This window comes from Budorcas taxicolor, chromosome 17 (assembly GCF_023091745.1).
Source record: "Budorcas taxicolor isolate Tak-1 chromosome 17, Takin1.1, whole genome shotgun sequence".
Classification (NCBI taxonomy): Eukaryota; Metazoa; Chordata; class Mammalia; order Artiodactyla; family Bovidae; genus Budorcas; species Budorcas taxicolor.
This window is the reverse complement of record NC_068926.1, coordinates 72,293,774-72,309,619: the sequence shown is the minus strand read 5'-3', so window position 1 is coordinate 72,309,619 and position 15,846 is coordinate 72,293,774. Positions and strand designations below refer to the sequence as shown.

General features: G+C 66.7%; 1 protein-coding gene across 1 annotated transcript; it reads right to left on the bottom strand.

The window, feature by feature from the left end:
* Nucleotides 1-392: 392 nt before the first annotated feature.
* Nucleotides 393-10,731, bottom strand: AIFM3 (apoptosis inducing factor mitochondria associated 3). The gene is made up of 20 exons (XM_052654980.1): nucleotides 10,701-10,731; nucleotides 7,255-7,468; nucleotides 7,028-7,134; nucleotides 6,783-6,892; nucleotides 6,648-6,692; nucleotides 6,339-6,435; nucleotides 6,148-6,260; nucleotides 5,804-5,890; nucleotides 5,366-5,457; nucleotides 5,148-5,278; nucleotides 4,953-5,068; nucleotides 4,779-4,850; nucleotides 4,625-4,688; nucleotides 4,135-4,211; nucleotides 3,920-4,037; nucleotides 2,338-2,436; nucleotides 1,975-2,050; nucleotides 1,386-1,490; nucleotides 728-748; nucleotides 393-542 (listed from the first exon to the last, which is right to left on the bottom strand). The coding sequence occupies exons 1-20, from the start codon at nucleotides 10,729-10,731 to the stop codon at nucleotides 503-505; spliced, it is 1,815 nt and encodes a 604-aa protein (XP_052510940.1). The 3' UTR covers nucleotides 393-502.
* Between the last annotated feature and the right edge of the window lie 5,115 nt (nucleotides 10,732-15,846).

Here is a 15,846-nt window from a genome sequence, read left to right as displayed (position 1 = left end):
GCCTTCCCCAGTCCCCGGGGGGTGCAGAATCAGCTGCTCCCTCCTCGGGGCGCTCCTAGACCAGGCTTCCTCCGTGTGACACTTCGCTGGCCTCTGGTCCTGCCTGTGTCCCCCGTGATCTGCTTTCTCCCCCGTGAGAGTTTGCCCAGGTATAGTGGAAGTCACACAGATCTGCAAACGTGTGCGTTTTAATGTTAAGATAATACCTACGTTGCAGGGTCCCACAGGGGACCAGTCCCAGTAGAGGAAGAGGCCAGCCCGCCCACCCCCACCCCACCACTGCCAGCAGTCCTAAGCACCGGAGGCCTTGAGTGGTGAGCATTTCCTGGAGGCGACCGAGGCCTTTCTGGGTGGGGGAAGCGGGGAGCCAGGCAGCCGAAAGCAAGCACTGAGGGCGCTCAGGGTCTGCCCCCCGGGGTCCTGGGAACTGTAGCTTGGCACTTGCCCCCCGGGGCTCAGCCTCTGTCCCTGGCGCCCCAGCAAGCCCGTGCTGTGTGCAAACTCAGGAGCCTTTCCCTGTGAGCCAGGACATGTCACCGGTCCTGTAGGAATGAGGGAGGAGGCGTGAGGGCAGAGGGCGGTAAGCTCCCCCTGGGCACCAGGAGCAGCGGGAGCTATGTGTGGCCCTGGTGCCCGGTGGGGAAGTGCCCTTGGGCAGAGGGGGAGACCACCAGGCGAAGGCTCCGGGCTGAGGTGGGAAAGGCCCAGAAGAAGAGGACGCACGTACTTGCTGAGCAGCACAGACAGCCTTCTCGAGGCAAGAGGGAGAGACAGAGAAGGCCAGGGAGAAGCGTGTCATTCCTGCCCCTCCCTTGGTTCCCGGTTTCCAGCGTGAGCCCCCCTGTCCCGTGGCCTCCAGGCTTTCCTTGACCCTGGGCAGCGGGATGGGTGTGGGGTGTGGGGGTCTCTGCAGGTCGGCTGAGCCCACAGGGTGAGTCCCAGTGGCACCGTGCCAGGATGAGGTTACAGCGGTAATGGCTGCTGCCCGGTGTCCCTCAGACGCCGAACAACCACCCCAGGACTCTGCCAGGGCGTCCCCAGGAGCAATGAGAGTCACGTTTTTCCATGGCTGTGTTCTGGGCAGCGGGGTGTCCCGGGCCCCGTGACTGTCCTGGCAGTGGGTCTTGACCCTTCCCTGCAGCACTGGCCGCGCCCTGGACACGGCCTCCTTCCCTTCTACCCACAAGAGCACAAATAAGCAGCCCGCTCCCAAACCACAACCCTTGTCCCACGTGACACCGTAGCCCTGGGAGCTTCAAGCTGGTTGATGGGGGGACGGGAAGAGCCCCGGGAGGCTGTGGGGGCAGCTCACTGCCGTGGGCAGCTTGAACCAAGGCCTCTGGAACGTCTGCCCCCTCCCCGGGGCCTCCAGCACCCACACTCACTCCACTTCCCGCTTCCGGATGGTGCGGCCGGAGGCCAGAACCTCAGCCACCTTAGACACGATGGGGTCGTAGTTCATGCTGGCCACAGAGATCACCTCGTCGCCCCTGCAGGGAGAGGTGGCCGAGCCTGAGGACTGCCAGCAGCAGCCCCTGTCCTTGGAGACCGGATGCAGCTGGGGCTCAGGGAGGCTCCCGCTTGGGACCGAGGGAATGCTATGACCACCTGGCATCCCCTTGGCCCAGCACAGCTTCTGGTCCCGCGGGACCCCATGAGGCTCCTGCCCAGTGGGGTTCACGGCTGACACCTGTCCTGGGACCCCGCCCTTTACCAGTGACCCTCTGTCCAGTGACCCCAGTGTCACTGTCCTCAGTGTAAAAGTAGGCCGTCAGCCCCCATCTCCAGGAGCTGACCTCAGATGAAGTGTCCGCTTCCCGCGGGGCGGCTGTGCCCCACTTCTGTGCCCCTCTCCTGGCCGGCCTCCTGCCTAGCTGGCCCCCCTTGCCCCTCGGCCCACCGCCCGGCGACGCTGGCTCCTCCAGAGCAGCGCTTCTCTCGGCCAAGTGGCCCCCTCACCCTCATGGCTCTCACTTGGTGTAAAAAGCCACGAACTTGAGCTCGTCCAGATCCCCTTGGATGATGACATCGTCGAAACCGTCTCCGTAACCTGCAGGACGGGCGGAGGGGACGTGGCTTCACCAGGTCCGCGTGCAGCGCCCTTCCCACGATGCCCTCGGCGGACCTGTAAGGGGGTCCTGGCCCCGCCGCCCGCGAGCTCCGGGCTTCCACCTGCAGCCGCCGTGGTCCCGCCCCCGGGATGCTCCTCACCCCGCCCCGAGATGTTCCTAGTACCACCCTCCGATGCTCCTGGCCGCCCGCCGCCGCGGGAGGCTCCTGGCCCCGCCCCGCACTCCGCCACACCTGGGCCCCGCCCTCAGCCGGGCCCCTTGGTACCTGCGTAGCGCAGGCTCTTGCCGAACATGGCTGTCCACAGGTAGGGCACCGTGCTGATCTCCGCCTCCTGCGCCAGCATGTTCTGGGCCGCCACGCGCCCTGTGGGGCCCGCGGTCGTGAGCGCTCCGCCCCAAGGCCTTGCCACCCCTCTACTGCCTGCCCGCCCCCTCTCGCTCTCCGGGGACCCCTGATACGTGGGACCGGGACCGGGAGTGCCCATCCCTGCTTGCCAATGATGGGTGCAGAGGTCACGCGGGGCCCAAAGCTGGCCATTGACATCCAGTGCCCGGACTCGGTCCGGAAGCGGCCGGCTTCCCGGGGCCACCACGTCAGGTGTGACTCAGACACCTCACCAGACAGGTCGGGTCTCAGGAGGGAGGCGGGACAACGGGGCACCAGTGTCCAGGGGAGCAAGGACGACAGGCCGAGTCAGGGTCTGAGACAGAAAGGGGGCGTGGCTCCCCTGTTTGATCGAGGGGTCCCGTCGGACCCCTGCAGTTGGATGTCTGTGACCGTCCCCTGGACCCTCCTGGTTAAACATCAATTATACAAGCAGTTCAAAAGCCTGACACTTTTGAACTGTGGTGTTGGAGAAGACTCTTGAGAGTCCCTTGGACTGCAAGGAGATCCAAGCAGTCCATCCTAAAGGAAATCAGTCCTGGGTGTTCATTGGAAGGACTGATGCTGAAGCTGAAGCTGAAGCTCCAATACTTTGGCCACCAGATGGGAAGAACTGACTCATTGGAAAAGACCCTGATGCTGGGAAAGATTGAAGACAGGAGGAGAAGGGGACGACAGAGGATGAGATGGCTGGATGGCGTCACCGACTCGATGGACATGAGTTTGAGCAAGCTCCGGGAGCTGGTGATGGACAGGGAGGCCATGGGGTCGCAAAGAGTCGGACACGACTGAATGAGTGAACTGAACTGATATGAGCAGTTTGTGTTCCTTCAAACCTAGCACCAACCGCAGACCTTAGGCCTGAACAGAGGCTGGCACCAAGAGAGGGGCTTCAGGCTCAGACGGCGCGAGAGTGACGAGAACGGAAGAGGGTGCAGGGCGGCTGGCCGTCCGGCCTCTGAGAAGCTGACTGGCTGTACCGGCAGCTGAGGGGCCTGGACCAGGTGTGTGCAATGACTGCCCACGGGGAGGGGGAGGTGGGTTTCCAGGCCCAGACGGCCACCTCCCAGGGGCCTGCAGGCGGCAGCCAGCTTCACAGTCTGTCGGGTGGCCCAAAGGGGATGCAGTGGGGAGCTGGACTGGGTCCTACTAACCTCCCCACCCCCGGTGACTGCATGGGTTGGTGAGGACTTCTGAGGAACGTGATGTTTGAGAACAGCGGGAAAGGAGAGGCTGGGGCAGGGGCAGTGGGCTGGGGCGCTGTGGCGGCGGAACTGGGCGCCCAGAGGATGCTGGAGGGGTCTAGGGAAGGAGGTGGCAGCAAGCCGGCTCCATCGCCTGTGTGAGGCTGGCCGGATGGGCCACTGCAGGGCCCTGAGTGGCAGACCCCAGGAGCAGGACCCAAGGGCAGCAGCTGAGGGGCGGGCCCGGGGAGAGGCTGCTGCCACCGGGCTGGCGGTACCCTGGGCGTGAGCCATCTGCCAGTGGGGGATGTTCACTCTGCGGTTGTTCCTCCAGGCCAGAGGGAAGGTGACAGCGTCGCCAGCTGCAAACACGCCGGGGATGCTGGTCTGCATCATCTGTGGGGGGGCGCGGGGCTCATGGGTGGGACAGGCACCCCCAGCGGGTCCTCCCCCACCCCACCGGCAGCTTGCCCACCTGCCCCAGTGGCCCCACCTTGTTGACGGGGATGAAGCCTCGGGAGTCCAGACTGATGCCACTCTGCCTCAGGAAACCCGTGGCAGGCACCGCGCCTGGCAGGACAGGGCCCCTGTGTCCACAGCAGTCCAGCGCAGCCCATGCCTTCGCAGCCCGTCCCCTCTGCGTGGACCCCCAGAGACCCTGTGTGTCTCCCATCGGGCCTCAGGTACCCCCTCCGAGAAGGTCAGGCATCTGCACCTTCCCCCAGCCCGTGCCACCTCCTCCCCCAGCTGGCACCTCAGCTGGAGCAGGGGCCAGCTAGAGCCTCACCTGTGTCCACGCAGTTACTGGGCAGGGGTCACTAGAAGCATGCCCCATGCCAGCCCAGGCCAAGTACCAACTCTCCAAGAGCCCTGACCGGTGGGTATGGTCAGACAGGCTGGGGGAGCGGAAGGGACTGGCCCGAGGTCAGCGTTGAGCAAGAGGGGGTGACCCTGCTCCCTGCCACTGCCCGCCCCCTACTCACCGATGCCCACCACACAGACGTCGGCCCGCACCACCTTGCTGCTCTTCAGCACGACCTCCTTCAGCTATGGAGAGCGGCGGGGCAAGTGAGCAGCTCCGGGGCACAGGAGAGGGGACAGAAGGGCCGGGATGGAGGGGAGTGGAGGAGGGCCCACCTTGCCCTCCTGGGCCCGCAGCTCTGACACCTCAGTCTGCATGTAGAACTTGACTCGGTTGTTCTCAAACATCTGTCAGGCGGTGGGGTGGGGCGGGGGTGCAGGGGTGAGAGCTGAATGGGAGGGACAGGACAGGCGGGGGCCCGGCTTGGTTGGGTCCCCAGGGGGGCTCACCTTCATGAGGGCGCGGCCGACACGCTCCCCCAGGAACCTCCTGAAGGGGGTCTCCTCCACCTCCACCACGGACACCGAGTGGGCCTTCTCAGTCAGGTAGGCAGCCACCTCCATCCCTGGGGCAGGGGGGGTGACGCGGGCTGGCACCCTGCACCGCCCCTGCCAGCGCCACCCCAGGCTCCCCCGGCTGCTCACCCAGGAAGCCGGCCCCCACGACCACGGCGTTGCGGCCCCGGGCCAGCCTCACCACGCGGTTGGCGTCCTCGGGCGTCCGGATGGTGAACACGTTCTCCACGTCTTTGCCTTTGCAGCTCAGGGTCTTGGGGCTGAGATGGGCCAGAATTGGGGAGAGGGGCGGCTCCCGGCCCCGCCCCCAGCCCTCTGCCTGGCGGGGGCTGCGGGGCCCCTCCCACCTGCTCCCAGGCGCCAGCAGCAGCTTGCTGTACTCCAGCTTGAAGCCATCCTTGAACACGGCCTTCTTGTTCCTCACGTCCACTGTGACCACCTGAGACCCCCGGGGGTAGAGCATGGCCTCCACCACGCGCCGCGCCCGCCAGGCCCTCCGGGCAGCTCCACCACCCGCTGAACCTTCCCGCACCAGGCAAGCCCTCTCACACTTCAGCCCCACCTCCTCCTCAAAGCCCTCCTGAAGCTCCAGGCCCTACTTAACCCTAACCCTAACCCTACCCTGGGGCCCTGTGTGTACTATGATTCCCCCAGGCCTCGGGCATCCCTGGGTGCCTGGGCCCCTGGGCAGAGGGGTGTGGAACACACCCACACCTCCAGGGGCCTCACACGCACCCTCCATGGCGCCCAGGAAGCCCTCCCAAGCCTGCTCCCCTCGTCCACACCTGGGCTTCGGTGAGCACCTCGATGCCGTGGGCTCGGAAGAACTCCTTGGGCCTCAGGGCCAGCTGCTCCGGCTGTGCGTCCAGAGACTGCCGGGGACACTGGCTTGAGATGGGGCCAGGCGGCCAGCATCCCCTTGGCAGCTGAGGACCGAGGCCTCGTGGATGCGGGGCAGCCCGGGCCACACAGAGGCTCCAGGGCGGAACTCTGCCAACCAGACCTCCTGGGCACCACAGACGGGCCTGGCACGGGCAGAGAGGGCAGCCGCCCGGTTCCCCGGGGGACCTAACTGTGGGCAGAGGGGCGAGGGTCTGGCCCTGCTCAGCGCCATTCACGCCCCGCCTACCTTGCTGAGCTTGGGCCGGTCGTAGGGAAGATGGCGGTCCAGCGTGCACAGCACGATCCGGTCTGAAAAGCCCTCCTGCCGCAGCGTCTCCGCGCACACCAGGCCGGCTGCCCCTGAGCGGAGGGGATGGGGGGGACGGGTGTCAGGAGCCCTCTCCCCAACCCGCCCTGCCCCGAGGACCCAGCACCAACCTGCGCCCACGATCAGCACGTTGGTGCTGCCGCTGTGGCCGGCGCTTGGTGAGATGCATGCGGCCATCACCTTTGTCCTTCGCTGCAGCTGCAAGGCCTGGGGGCGGCCAGCTCGCTGGGGGCAGCTGGGAGCGGGGCTCACCGCCACCCCCTGTGCCCACCCGGCGGGCCAGGCTCTCCTGCCCCAGTGGTGCCTCTTCCCCACCGGGGATGCCCTTGGCTGGCCTGCCAGGCTCCCTCCCACCCCAGGGACCCAGAGGCCCTCCGGCCGCATTTCGCTCTGCCTGGGCCCCCAGCCTGCGCCCTCACCTGCTTGCTGGCCCGGATGTACACCTTCTCTTTCTCGATCTTCACCTGCGAGGGCTGCGGAGCTCAGGCCCAGGCTTTGGGGTGCTCCGGCCCCTGCACCCCCAGGGGCTCACCCCACTGCACACCAGTCCCCACCTGGAACTTGTGCAGACTGTCCAGGCCCGGGAAGTCCTCCAGGTCCCCGGTGCTGATGTTGAAGCAGGCGCCGTGCCAGGGGCAGCGGACCCGGCCACGGGACAGCACTCCTGCAGGGGGCAGGGCTGGGCCACCAGCAGAGGCCGGGCTCCAAGGGCACCATGGGCCCGGCACCACGGGCCCGTCCCCACGGCCCCAGAGCCCCCCACCAGCAGATGGGGCCCCCACGGGCACCCACACCTCACCTTTCACCAGGGGCGCGCCGTAGTGCGGACATTTGTGGCCCAGGGCGTGGAGCTCTCCATCCTTCACCAGCAGCACCTTCCCCCAGCCCAGCTCCACCTCCCGCATCCTGGGGGGGGGGGGGTGGGCTGCCTTCAGAGGCCAGGGAGCGGCCCCCAGCCCCAGACCAGCAGCAGCCTCCGAGGCCGTGCCCCACCCCCTCCCATGCCCTCCCAGGCCCAGCACCCACTGGCCGTTCTCCAGGTCCTTGACGTGGCAGACAGCGGCCTCCACGCAGTCCTGGGCACCAGGGTGGGGGTGGGGGGCGGGCAGGCGCTCGTCCGCGTGGAAGTGGCGGGCGGCGCCGTTGCCTTGGTAGGCCCGGGGGCTGCCCTTGCCGCTGGTGGACAGCTCCTCCTTTCCCCGGTCCTTCTCGGGCAGCACCACCTCGATCTTGAGCTCCACTGGGGGTGGGCGGGGTGTGGGTGAGCCTCCAGCCCAGCCCATCCCTCACCCACCCCTCCAGTGGGAGGCCGAGCGGAGGTGCCGGGGGAGCCCTGGGCAAGCTCGACGTGATGTCTGTGCGTTTTTTTTCTCACTAACAAACTGAGCCAGGGGCACCAGCAGTGTGCGTTCGCCCGGAGCGGCCCCTTCTCCAGGAACCCACGTGCAGGCGAGAATCTGGGGCTGGAACCCTGACTCCGAGGGCACAGCCACCATGGAGGATGGGGGTGGCCTGAGAAACTTGGGACGCAGCCCGGGTCAAGGTCCCTGAGTGAACCTGGGTAACTGAGGCCTGCAGAGGTTTGAAATTTTTTCAAAATTTAAAGAAAAAAGTGTATATGTGACATAATTTCAACTGGAGATAGCTGCTCTTGCCAGCTGGAGAACCCTTCATTATTTGCCAGGTACTGAGTGCAGAGGGCGTTGGGGGTGGACCCCACCCGGGCAGTGCGTGCGGAGGACGCAGGCGTACCCCCCTCCCGTGGGGCCGACTAGGAGGGGCACTTAGCAAGATTATCACTTTCTTTATACTTCTCCACATTTTCCAAATTCCCGACTCGAGCCTCGGGTATTTTTCTAATTAGAAGGGAACAATAAACAGAATTTTCAGCAGCGATAATCCGGCCTCCCGGCCCGTGGCTGCAGGGAGCGGGGCTGAGCGCAGGGCACTGAGCTCTGGCGCAGCGTGGGCGCCCCCCGCCCCCAGCCCTGGGCCCCTGAGCCCCCAGGCCCCTCCCCCTAGACCTGACCTCCAGAAGCAAAGAGCCCAGGTGGCTCCTCAGGGCCTCAGCCTAAGCGGTGGTCCCCTTGGCCTGGGCCCTTGTCCGTGCCTGGCACAGCTCAGCCCTGCTGGTCCTCCTAGACACAGCCCAGGGGCCGCTGCCACTGGCCGCCCCCCGCCACGCTGCCCTAACCCCCCAGCCTGGCCCGGCCCCTCATCCGTCCATCCAGCGCCCCCACCTGCCCCACCCAAGCTGCAGTCAGGGCTGAGCGTGGTTCCCTGATTCCGGGGGCAGGAAGGGCCGGCCCACACATTGCGTTGAAGCTGCTGCGTCAAGTGGGGGCCTCCGGGTGGGCTGGGCTTTTGCCTTCATTTTCCACACTCGATGTAACAGCGATCGAATGTTTTCAGAAGAATTAAAAACAAAAATACTGTGGGCTCAGCTGGCACCAGTTACGTGAGCTGCACAGACCAGAGCTCACAGCAGCAGCCCGGCAGGGGCCCAGAGGACAGCCACGCCCAGGGGCTTTCACCCTCCATCCTCCAACAGAAGACCCGAGGCGCTCGATGATGCGGCCTAACAGGAAGGCGCTAAGGCAGGGGCTGTGCGGGACCCTTAGCCCCTTTCAGCAGATACCCTCATTGTAAAATGAAAGAGCAGAGCTCACCACTTTGGGGGCAGTGCAGCTGAAGGCAGTAATACATGCAGCTTAGGGCAGACGCCCAATGCGTTTCATTGCTCAGCTCTGAGCCTCCTGGTGGCCACGGCAAAGAGGGAAAGCCTTTGAGTACCAGAGTGCCCTAACGACCGGAAGGTGGCCGGGGCTGCCCTGGTTGCACAGTGGGTAAGGATCGGCCTGCCGGTGCAGGGGATTGTGGTCTGGGGAGATTCCACATAGCGCGGAGCGGCTCAGCCCTGCACCACAGCTGCCGAGCCCGTGGACCCAAACCACGGAAGCCCGCACGCCTAGGGCCTCTGCTCTGCGGCAAGAAACCTACTCACCGCGACGCAGGGCAGACCCTGCTGGCTGCAGCCAGGGAAAGCCCGGGCAGAGCGATGGAGACCCAGTGCAGCAGCAGCAACGGCAAAGGCAGGCGACCAGATGCCAAGAGGCCTGCACGTGCTCCCGAGCTCTGAGCTCAGGAAGGACGGGCGTGGAGCACTGCCTGAGAAACGCGGGGCTCCCGGGCCCGGGCTGCGCTGGGCGTGCCCTGGAGGCGGACAGGGAGGACTTCGCCCGAGCCTCTGTGCTCCTTTCGGTCTCCCTGTGGGCTGGGGACCCCCAGAGAACTCTCCTGGCCGGAAGGCTCTCACTCCCACGCGCTGAAACCCCAGACCTGCCCCGAGTGGGCCCTGGGGCCCTGAGTTCCTGCCCCCGCTGCCACAGCCCACAGGGAGCCCAGCCCCCCAGAGAGGAAAGAACAGCGTCCTGCGAGGGCCTCCCGGGTGCCGAGCCCTGTGCCAAGCGCACCAGCAAGCGCGGGGTCACAGTTACAAGGCCCGTCTCACGGTGAGAACACAGAGGCTCAGAGAGGCGACGTCGCCTGCCCAAGGCCACACAGTCTGGAGCAGGCACCGGATTTGAGCTCGAGAGCACTGCCCCTGGTGTGGTAAGAGTGACCCGCCCCTGTCCTGGGGGTCCTGGGGCCGGGGCTCCGAGAGCAGCAGGAGGCCCCCTGGGCCAGGGCATCCAGCCAGCCCAGCAGCCCTACAGGAGCCTGCTACAGGGCCAGCCAGCACCCTGGGGCCCACTGCCGACAGGCGGGAGTCGCGGTCAAGACAATTGCGTCTTTTGCCCAAGGGTTGGGTTTCTGCAGCTTGGGAGCGGGGACCAGACGCAGGGGGCCCTCTCCCGGCCTGGCAGCCCTTGCCCCCAGGTTCCTCCTCAGGCCCAGGGAGAGGAGAAAAGGCTCGCGGGCTTCAGGTTGTGGAGCCGCCGGGTATCAGGTAAGGGCAGCTGGGCGAGCGGGGAGGGGGCGTAAGTGCTTGGGCCTGGCAGGGTGGGGATGTCCTCCTCCAATGGGGAGTGTGTCCAGAGAGGCCTAGGAGGCGGCCCAAGGGCACACAGTGGTCAGAAGAGATGGCAGGGCTGGGCCTGTCCGCTCCACCTCTGAGTGGTCTAGAGAGCTCAGGCTTACATATGTTTTGGGGTGGGTGGGGCTCAGAGAGGTTGCTCGCATGCCGTGGGTCACATGGTGGCTGAGGTCTCTCCAGAGCCCCCTTCCTCAGCCCTGAGGGGGACAGACCTCCCCCCCGCCACCCGCCTGCCCCCAGCAGCAGGAGGAAGCCTCCCCTCCCCTCTCTGAGAAAGGCACTGCCGTTGTTCCCACCGCCAGCACCCTGAGCCCCAGATAAAGAGGGCTCCAGCTGCCCCCCCTGCCCACAGTGTTAGCATTCGTTGGCCTCCGGGTCTGACCTACTTCGGAGGCAGAGGGGGAGGGACGGAGGGAGGCAAGAAGGGAAGAAGTACCTGGCTTGGGCTTGGAGAAGCAGCCGCCCATGGCGTGGGGCCTGTGGGGCGGGAGGGCGCGCTGAGTGGCGGCTGTGGGAGGCCTAGGGTGCCCCCTGGGTTGCTGGGCCCCCTGCGGCTCTCAGAGATGCTGGCACTACCATCCCAGTGGGAGCTGCCTCCGGCAGCTTCGGAACCAGGGCTTCGATGAGGCTGCGGGTAGAGACGCAGAGAGATGGAGCCGGGGGACTTCGGAAAGGGGCCGCCCTGGGGCCGGGTCCCCGAGGAATCACGGACCGCACCTCCCTCCTGGCCCCCCAGGCTCAGCACCGTCACTCCCCTCCCCTCTGGCCTACCTCCCCCTTAGGGCAGCCTCCCTTAGGCCCAGGAAACCCCAAGATTTCTGGGAGCCCCGGGACCCTTCGGCCACCGTGCCTGGGGTCAGACTCGGGTCACCTTGACCGATCAGAGCTCCTGCTCCAGCGGGGGGCGGGGGCACACATGTAGCGCTCCCTGGCCCTGCCCCGACCTCGGTGGGCAGCCCTGGTACCCACCTCTTCCAAGGGCAGCTGCTGCCTCCCGTCCCGGCGCCAGAGTGGACGGAGGCCGCCCGTCCGGGAAGGCAGGGCCAGGGGCAGGGGTCCAGGAGGCGGCCCAGCGTCCACCCCTCCCCCAGCGCGCCGAGGCCAGGAGGGCCGGGGGCGGGGCCGGGGGCAGGCCACCGGTCCCCAGGGAAACCCAGCTCCGTGTGAACAGAATGGGCTGCCCGCCCGGCCCGACGGCGCACGCCCCGCTTCCGCTCCCCTCCCCTGCTCTTCCCCAAAGCCTCTGACGCTGGGGTTCTGCCCAAAAGCAGATGGAGACACGGGAGGCGGCCAAGGGCTTGCCAGGGCCAAGCAGCTGGTGGGGGCATCCAGGTGGCCTCCCACCTAGTGACTTCCAGACAGACAGGGACCCAGGGAGGCCCTGTACCGCCCTGCAAGCCGCGGGGCTGAGGAGGGGTCGCCCCATCCTCCAGGAGACGCGCGGCTGGAGTTCCCAGGAGCACAGGGGGGCCGCCTGGAGCACGCAGCTTACACGCTGGACTCGGAGGGCCCAGGAGGGGGCTGTGGCTGCCTCACTACTACACTGATCTCCCCACTCTTATCCCCCAGAAGTTCTTCCTGGACTTTAAGCAGCTGAAGTCCAGCTGGTCTGGTTCGGATCCCAGCGAGGACCCCAGAGGGTGCCTGAGAGCAAGGGGCCTGGGAACTGCAGGGAGTCTGGGGGGGACCGTCTACTGCCTGGCACCCGTCTCACCGCCCTGGCGGGCCGCCGCAGGAGAGGTAGTCCCTGAAGGCCACCGGGGCGCACCCTTGCTCTTTCCCCCACTCCCTGCCAAGGGCCTCCACCCGCCCCACCTGCCCTTCCCTGGGCACGCGGGTGCCTCTCCCAGGCCCTGGCTCAGCCCTGCCCACCTCCCTCCTGCCTGGCCTCTGGCCTCGCGTCAGGCCTGCTGGAGGCTGGCTCCTCAGTGTGCGTCTCACTCAGCGGCCGCTGCTCTGCCTTCTGTCCCAGCAGAAGCCAGGGTGGCTGGGCAGGTAGGCAGAACTCTGGGTCCAGCCCACGGGCACAGTGGGTGAGCTCTCAGGGACTGCTTCCGCCTGGGGGCCTGGGCGGGCAAGGGGCTGTAAGCTGTCAGACCTCAGAGTCCTCGGGGTTGCTGGGCCACCGACACCCCAGGAAAGGGGCGACCTCAGCTTGTCTCCAGGTGCCCAGATGTCCAGACCCCCGAGGTCTTGGGCCTGGAGAGAGATTTGCTGGGGACAGAAACCTCCCCAGAGCTACTATGTGCCGGGCTGGCGTGGAGCCCCCCGCTCCCGCGGGTCCAGACACCCCCACCAAGCAAAGTCCCTTGCCAGGACACACCAAGAGGGCACCCCGAGTCTTGGCAGGCTGCTGCCCATGCCCACAAGCTGCCCAAGCTGCAAACAGCCCTCTGGGACCCGCGTGTGTCCCCCGAACAGCCCCAGGGACCCGCTCCCCACTACTCCAGTCCGCCCGTCCTGGGGGCTCCCCTGAGCCCTTCCCGCACCCACCCCGAGGGGCACCCCCAGCAGCTGGCTTCGTTTTCTGGGACAGCGACTGAGCTGTCTGAGCTCCGCCGCCACCGGCCCTGGAGGTCGGGGGGCGCTGTCCGACCTCCCCCGATGTGAGCCGGTCCCCCCGGGGAAGCCCCTTCCAGCCTGCCTCCGGGACCCCTACCGGGGCCAGGAAGGGGATCAGCGCGCGGAGGGGCTCCCACGGCCGCGAGCAGGCGCCGAGTCACGGGAGAGGAGGCCCAGGAGAGAGGGGCGTCCCGCCGGGCCGCCCCTTCTGGGCGCCGCCCCCAGCCCCGCGCGGTCACCTGAGCTCCGCGCCGGCCTGCGCTCTGGAGCCTCCCGGGCCGCGGGCGGGCGCGCGGGGCTGGGCCGGCGCTGCGGCGACGCTGCGGCCGGAGCCGGGAGCCAGCGCCAGCCGCTGCCGCGGAAGTGGGGCGGCCCGGGGCAGGCCGCGGGGGCTGGGGCCCTGACATCCTGGCGACCCCCATGGGGCTCCAGGCTGGCGGCAGGCCGGTCCTTTTTCCTTTCCTGTCTTGGAACCAGGGGCTCCTGGCAGCGTGGGGGCAGTGAAACCTCCCGCAGAAAGCTCCCAAAGTGAGCCCAACGGACCCCGACACCTCGACGGCTTTGGGGGTTCAGCTCCGTCCCTCCCCGCCCTCCCCACACAACGTCTTCCACTTTGTACTTTATGACAGTGTCTCTTTCCCAACTGTCCTTGCATGTGGGGAACTGCCGGGGTCCCTGTAAATCATGGTGTAGCCTGGTTGCTTGTCATGTCCCGTCCTCCAGGAAGCCCTCTGGGGGCAGCCTTTCTCCCCTAGCCTGGAGGTGCTGTTCCTGCTCTGTGGCCTTCCCAGAGTTTCCAGGTACTGACCGTCCAGCCTGTGCTGTGATCGGGTAGGGCTGGGGCTCAGCGAACCTGTCACTCAGCCCAGCGGGCCTCCGACCGGCATCTCCTGTGCCGGCTGGCGTTGAGCCCTCTTACTTGCCATCTCCCCCGTTTCTGGGCCTCCGTCCCCGCCGGCAGGGGTGCCAGGATGACCAGCCTTCGAGGCAGTCTCTTTACGTCACAGGCAAACACCCAGGGGGCAGGCATATCTCCCCACGTCTTACAGATGGGGGAGCTCGGGGAGGCACCCGAGGGCAGGGGCAGGGCCTGCGGGGGTCACTTCTGCAGGCAGGTGTGGGGCCGGGGGCTGCAGGGGGTCACTTTGGTCCACCCCTCCCTGCTCCTGCCGCAGGAGGGGCCCCGACACGGGCAGATGGTGCTGCTTGGCGGGGTGCCCTGGGCCTCCACCCAGCCTGCCCTGACTGCGCCCTCTGCTGACCCTGTAGCCCTGTCCCTGTGCCCCCCGCTCCCCCAGCCGGGAAGACACTGTGCCCCCTGGGAGAGCCGTGGCTGTGGCGTCGGGCGTTGTGGCCGCTCTTGGCTCTTCCTGGCAGCCCGAGGAGGGAGGTTCTCTGGGTCGTCTCCATGTTACAGGTGTGAGAGCCAGGCCTCAGGGGACTTGGGGGCGCCCCCCCCCAGCCATGCTGCTGGTGAGGGGCGGGGCCTGGCCGGGCTGGCAACTCAGAGCAGGGGGATGGGGGCGTCTCCAGTGCAGGGCGCCCGTCCTGGTCTGTGAGCTCTTTGAGTCAGGGAGCCCTTTGTTGCCCGGGTCCCCAGGAATCGGGGGGCACATGCAGTGCCCTCCAGCGAGTCTCCTCCAGGACAGCAGACAGGTGCAGCCTGGGACACGGCGGTGCTCAGGGTGGGGCTGGGGGCTGCGAGGAGGCCGAGGACGGGGTGCACGGTGGGGGAATGCCCATTCACCTCACACCCTGGCCTCATTCTGAGCCCCTGGGGCAGCCACGACTATATCCTTGTGGAGCAAAAGCGGAGCCGGAAGGCAGGCGGCGGCCTCCGCGAGGGCCCCGGCTTAGAGGTGGTGCGCGTGGACATGGGGGTCCTCGGGCTGCCCGAGATCCTCACCTTGTCCCGAGAGGAGATCCGTCCCGGTGGCCTGGACGGCACCCGACCAGGCCCCAGCAGCGAGGGAGGGCCGCCTAGCAGACAGCTCAGAGTCCACAGCGAGCCGCGGGTGAGGGGGGAGCCGCGAGGGGCCTGTCCCCCTCCTCCCGGCCTGGCTTCGCCGAGCGGGCCGCGAAGTGAGGGCACGGCGCCCCCTGGAGGCCGACCCAAGCCCCGCGGCACCCTCCCTGGCCTTGGGTTCTTGCCGGGGCCTAAGGTGCCTTTTCCAGATGGGGAGACCTCCATGTGCCTTCCTGGCCCCCGGGGTTAATGTGGAGAGGGGGCTGTTACAGCACAGCCAACATCTGAGCTGCGGCCGGCCGTGAGAGGGACGAGATGCGGGCGGGCCTGGCGCCCTCGGCTACCTATTCTTAGGAGGTAGAGGCTGGGGGACCTGGGCTGAGTCCACCCCACGCCCCGGCCTCATTCTGAGCCCCTGGCTTGCTCGGGTCGCTGCAGCCCGGCCTCCCTGCCCGCATCGCTGGTGGGCTCACAGAGCCCTGTCCCAGAGCCCCCAGGGTCCTGGGGGCTCCCACCCCAGCCCCGGTGCTCCCGGAGATGCTGGTGTGCCGTGCGCCCTGTCCTGTCTCCAGGCTTTGTGATGACCAGTTCTGATTCCAGTCCCCATAGAATTTTATGTTTTTTCATTTTTGTCTTCAAAGATGTTTTCTATTTGTAAATTAAAATAATTTCAAAAGAGGAAAAAAAAAACCCTCCAACAAACAAAACAAGAACCCTGGCAGCAACTTCCGCATCTAAGACATTCAGATGGACTGGTGCCAGCTGCTCCAGCTCATTCAGGCGCTCAGTCGTGGCCGACTCCTCGAGACCCCGTGGACTGCAGCACACCAGGCCTCCCTGTCCATCACCAACTCCTGGAGCTCACTCAAACTCATGTTCATCGAGTCGGTGATGCCATCCAGCCATCTCATCCTCTGTCGTCCCCTTCTCCTCCTGCCTTCAATCTTTCCTAGCATCAGGGTCTTCCCCAAGGAGTCAGCTCTTCCCATCAGGTGGCCAAGTACTGGAGTTTCAGCTTTAGCATCAGTCCTTCCAATGAATATTCAGGACTGAT